The sequence below is a fragment of the Saccoglossus kowalevskii genome, chromosome 8, assembly GCF_978046115.1.
Source record: "Saccoglossus kowalevskii chromosome 8, keSacKowa6.1, whole genome shotgun sequence".
NCBI lineage: Eukaryota > Metazoa > Hemichordata > Enteropneusta > Harrimaniidae > Saccoglossus > Saccoglossus kowalevskii.
The window spans coordinates 32,616,565-32,621,006 of record NC_140648.1 but is presented as its reverse complement, the minus strand read 5'-3'; the positions used below and the strand labels follow the sequence as shown (position 1 = coordinate 32,621,006).

Here is a 4,442-nt window from a genome sequence, read left to right as displayed (position 1 = left end):
ATGGTTTATTGCTGGATAAACTGGCATAGAAACATGTAACACATGAATAAGGAGCCCCGAAACTCCGAAACTAGCCCTTTATATAGGTGCGTATCGAACGTGAGAGAAAACACGTAAGCGGGAAATACAAAATGAAGTACGCGGGAGAAAAAGATACAATACAGAGTAAAATGATTGGCTGAAATTAAATGATTCTAATTGGTCGAGAATTACTCAGAGGAATCCTTCATGCGAAAGGTAAACGAATTAACTATAGCGAAATGACATGTAATAATAATATTAGCAATATGAAAACGAATACAAATATATATTATGAATCTCCGACATTCTCCCGACTTTGAGAAAAAGTACACATTCAGGAATAATATATATATATGAGAATAAACAAATAACGATTGATAAAAGAGTTCACTAATAATTATTAGTTCATTTTTTCAAGTTCAGGGGAACACAAATTGAACTTGTAAACTTCTGATCTAGTGCGATTTTCACTAAAGTTCAGATTAAATCTTTGAGTCTGACGTTGGCGGCAGCTGCGGCGTCACGATGTGATCTGCGTTGTGGCAATGGTATATCATCTGTACTTCCACTGGTAGGGATGTTGATTTCATCATGCATGTTATTGATACCATCTGTGGCAGTGGGTTGCGTTGTGTCATCGCTGGATGATGTCAATTCCTTCGATACAATTTCCAGCGGGAACAATTTATGAATAGGGCGGGACATATGACCATTGGAAGTTTTCACCTGGAGAAGTCTTGTCAAAATATTTCCGGTTGATTTGATTATCACGAGCAGCGGTTAAATCCTCAGCAATTAAGATCCATTGTTCGTAAAGTTCAGGACTTAGTAGTTCATCCCACTCCAATTTCAACTTCCACAAAAGTTGAATAAATAGTTTGGCGCGTACCAATACCGGTGAAATTAATCCAAGCGGGTCGTATACACTCGCTGTGAAACTTACAATGTCACGTTTTGTAATAAACGACGCGACTTGAGGTTGACTGTTAACACGAGAATGTGTCAACACGTCGGGTGTAATTTTCCAACGCATACCAAGCACAGAAACTTCGTCGGCGGGCTCATATTTGTTATCTCGGGTAGCAAGTTCACACAAATCAGGAGAATTCGATGACCAAGCACGTAAATTAAATCCACAAGAATTCATGAGGCTCGTAGATTCACTGTAGTATTTAACAGCATCTGCTTCCGAATAGACTCCATCAATGACATTATCGACATAGATGTTGTCTTTCATTTGATTGGCAGTATTAATATCACAGTTATTATCCAAATGAGTTTTGATCACAGCATTCAGGATAAAAGGTGAGCACACAGCACCAAACAGCACAGATTTAAATTGATACACTTTGAGTGGACTGTCGATATTGTTCACGTCTGTCAGCCACAGAAATTTGGTAAATTTCCGTTCATCGGGATGCAGTCTCACGTTAAGGAATGCTTTCTCAATATCACTACAGACCGCAATATTGTTAGCACGGAACCTCATTAAGATGGCTGGCAAATCATTAATCATAGAAGGCCCGGTTTGGAGACAATCGTTCAAACTCGGGGAATTGGCGTTTCGGCGGCAAGAGCAATCGTACACAATACGAATCGGGGTTGTAGTAGAGTCCTTTGCTACCGAGCGATGGGGTAGATAATGTCCGACAGTATTGTCATCATTGTAGACTTCTTCGATGAAATCGCGGTTGAGTTGCTGTTCGATGATAGAGTTGTATGCGTCGAGTAACTCAGGAGACAAACGTCTGAGCATGGCGCGCGTTCGACTAACTGTGACGTCGTAATTGGTAGGCAACGGTGGGTGGTTATCACACCATGGTAATCTCGCAATGTATTTTTTGTTTTCAATTTGCAAATGAGTGTCACGATAAGTTTCAAAATCCATACGTAATTCTGCGGAGGGGTCGTCGGTCACACCGATACTTTCTAAATCCCAGAGACGCTGGAGTTTGCTGTCGAGTTGTTGCGATTCGGTAGACACGTGTAGTATGTTTACATCTGCGGTCGTTGACCTTTGACCCTTGTCAACTGGCCCTGATAATAAATATCCGAATTTGGACGAAACCGCTGTAGGACCATTGCCGCGGATAACGTTATCCCCGACGTAATTCCAATACTGGTCAGCGCCGATAAGTAAATCAATAGAGAATGATTTATCTTCTGTGACTGGATGCGCAAATGTTAGTCCGCGCAAATAATCAACATGGTGAATAGTTTCAGTGATGTGGTTTGTCAGTTTAGTCGATATTTCGGAGATGAACAGTACGTCAATATTCGAAGTATGTCCCGACAAATCGTGTGCTGTGACACTAGCAAAGTCTAACGCTCGTGAGTGATCAGTATTGTCGCCAAATGTAGAAAGAAATACTTGTTCAGTGCGTGTAGGAGATAAGTTCAAATCGTTAGCAAACTTACGAGAGATAAATGAACGGCTTGCCCCTTCGTCGAAAAGTACGTTAGCTTGTAGTGGCTGGCTATTACCTACAGATATCGGAATAATAGCAGTCTTGAGAAGTACGGGACGCAGACATGTATTATTTGGTGAGTTCCTGTGGGTGTCGCTGAGTTTTGTCAATGTCACATGAACCGGTGAATTTGGATTCGTATCAGATGTTGCAACGTGCGTCGCGGGTTGGCTTTCTTGGTGTAGTGTTGAGTGGTGTCTTCGTTTACATGTTCGACAGTTGAACTTAGATTTACATTCCGATGCTCGATGTCTTCCCAAACAATTGTAACAAAGTTTGTCACGTTTGACTATTTCCCAACGTTTGTTTATGTCCGTTACTACGCGACATGCAGAAGTGAAGTGTGTTCCTTTACAGTAGGTGCATTTGGCGCTGGTGTTACGCAATTTTGGATCGCGTTTTGGAGATCGCACATTTGTATGAAATGTAGCAGTAATGTCCGGTTGATACCGTGAATTGTTGATTGACGATTCGTCGAGCGGGTTCCCGGATTGGATCGCGGTTATTTCGCGTAGCAGTGCTTTACGTAGATTAGGTAAACTCCAAGCTTCTCCCCCGATTTCGCGAGCGATTTGCTTTCGAATGGTTGCCGGTAGTTTGTCGCGGATGATCGGAACGAGGAGGTCACCGTAAGAACTTTCCGGTTTTCCGAGTGTTTTTAGACCACGGATATGTCCTTCCAGCGCGTCATAAAATCTACGCAGACTTTCGATGTCGCTGGTGGGTTGTTGCAATTGCCAGAGCGAAGTCATATGTGCCTCGGTAACTAGGTGGTCACGTCCGTATCGTTCTAAGAGCAGTTCAATAGCGTGGTGGTAGTTACCATCAGTGAGAGATAGTCCAGCAATAGTTCGCGCTGCCTCGCCCTTTAGCATGGTGCGTAGGTAGGTGAACTTTTGTACGTTGCTGAGAGTGTCATCATAATGAATCGAAGATCTGAAAATGTCATAAAAGCTAGCCCATTCCAGTACGTCACCTTCAAACTGTGGTAGGACGATCTTGGGTAGCGAGACGGTCTTTGTTGAGGAGGTAGACGATGTACCTGTCGATGAGGTGCCTCTAGATGAGTTGGCGGACGCGATGCTTGCGGTGTCAAGTAGCGGTTCGTTTTCTCTCTTCATCTTGTTAATGAAAACGTTCAGAGCGTGATTCTTGCAGAATACGTCGTCAGTATATTCGGAGCTCTCTTCGCTGACTGAATCAAAGAGTGCTTCTTCAGTGAGTTCGAGAATTTGTTCTTCGAGCGTGATGAGCGTTGCGTAGCGGTCGGTCAGGAGAGAGTGGAGCGCGACGAGTTGTTCAATCTCTGTAAGCTTATTTTCCCGGCCTTCCGCGTCGGCGATTTGCTTCTTCTGGGTTTCGGCTTTGTTGAAAAGTCGTGTGAGCTGCCCTCGTTGACTCCTTCGCTTCAATTTCAGTTTTGCCAATGCGTTTGTCGTCTCCACTGCTTGGGCATCAGCAGCGGCGTTCTGTGGTGGCTGTTCTTCTGACATCGTGTTGAGCTGAGATATCCTGGTCTAGGTCACCAAATTATGTGGGGTATAATAATACGCTTCAGTTGAACTTGATGGCAGAATAAAACAGTCAATGTGGATGCAAAACACGGTATGGTTTATTGCTGGATAAACTGGCATAGAAACATGTAACACATGAATAAGGAGCCCCGAAACTCCGAAACTAGCCCTTTATATAGGTGCGTATCGAACGTGAGAGAAAACACGTAAGCGGGAAATACAAAATGAAGTACGCGGGAGAAAAAGATACAATACAGAGTAAAATGATTGGCTGAAATTAAATGATTCTAATTGGTCGAGAATTACTCAGAGGAATCCTTCATGCGAAAGGTAAACGAATTAACTATAGCGAAATGACATGTAATAATAATATTAGCAATATGAAAACGAATACAAATATATATTATGAATCTCCGACAATCCACCACCCCTCTTTTTT

At 42.8% G+C, this 4,442-nt stretch overlaps 1 protein-coding gene across 1 annotated transcript; it reads right to left on the bottom strand.

Annotated features, from left to right (window-relative positions):
* Positions 1-706: 706 nt before the first annotated feature.
* LOC146739525 (uncharacterized) lies at positions 707-3,982 on the bottom strand. The gene has a single exon (XM_085502844.1). It carries the CDS (start codon positions 3,980-3,982, stop codon positions 707-709), a length of 3,276 nt encoding a protein of 1,091 aa, XP_085358970.1.
* Between the last annotated feature and the right edge of the window lie 460 nt (positions 3,983-4,442).

Excerpts from the sequence above, each read along its gene's own strand:
- LOC146739525 (XM_085502844.1), bottom strand. The coding sequence starts at position 3,982 with ATGTCAGAAGAACAGCCACCACAGAACGCCGCTGCTGATGCCCAAGCA.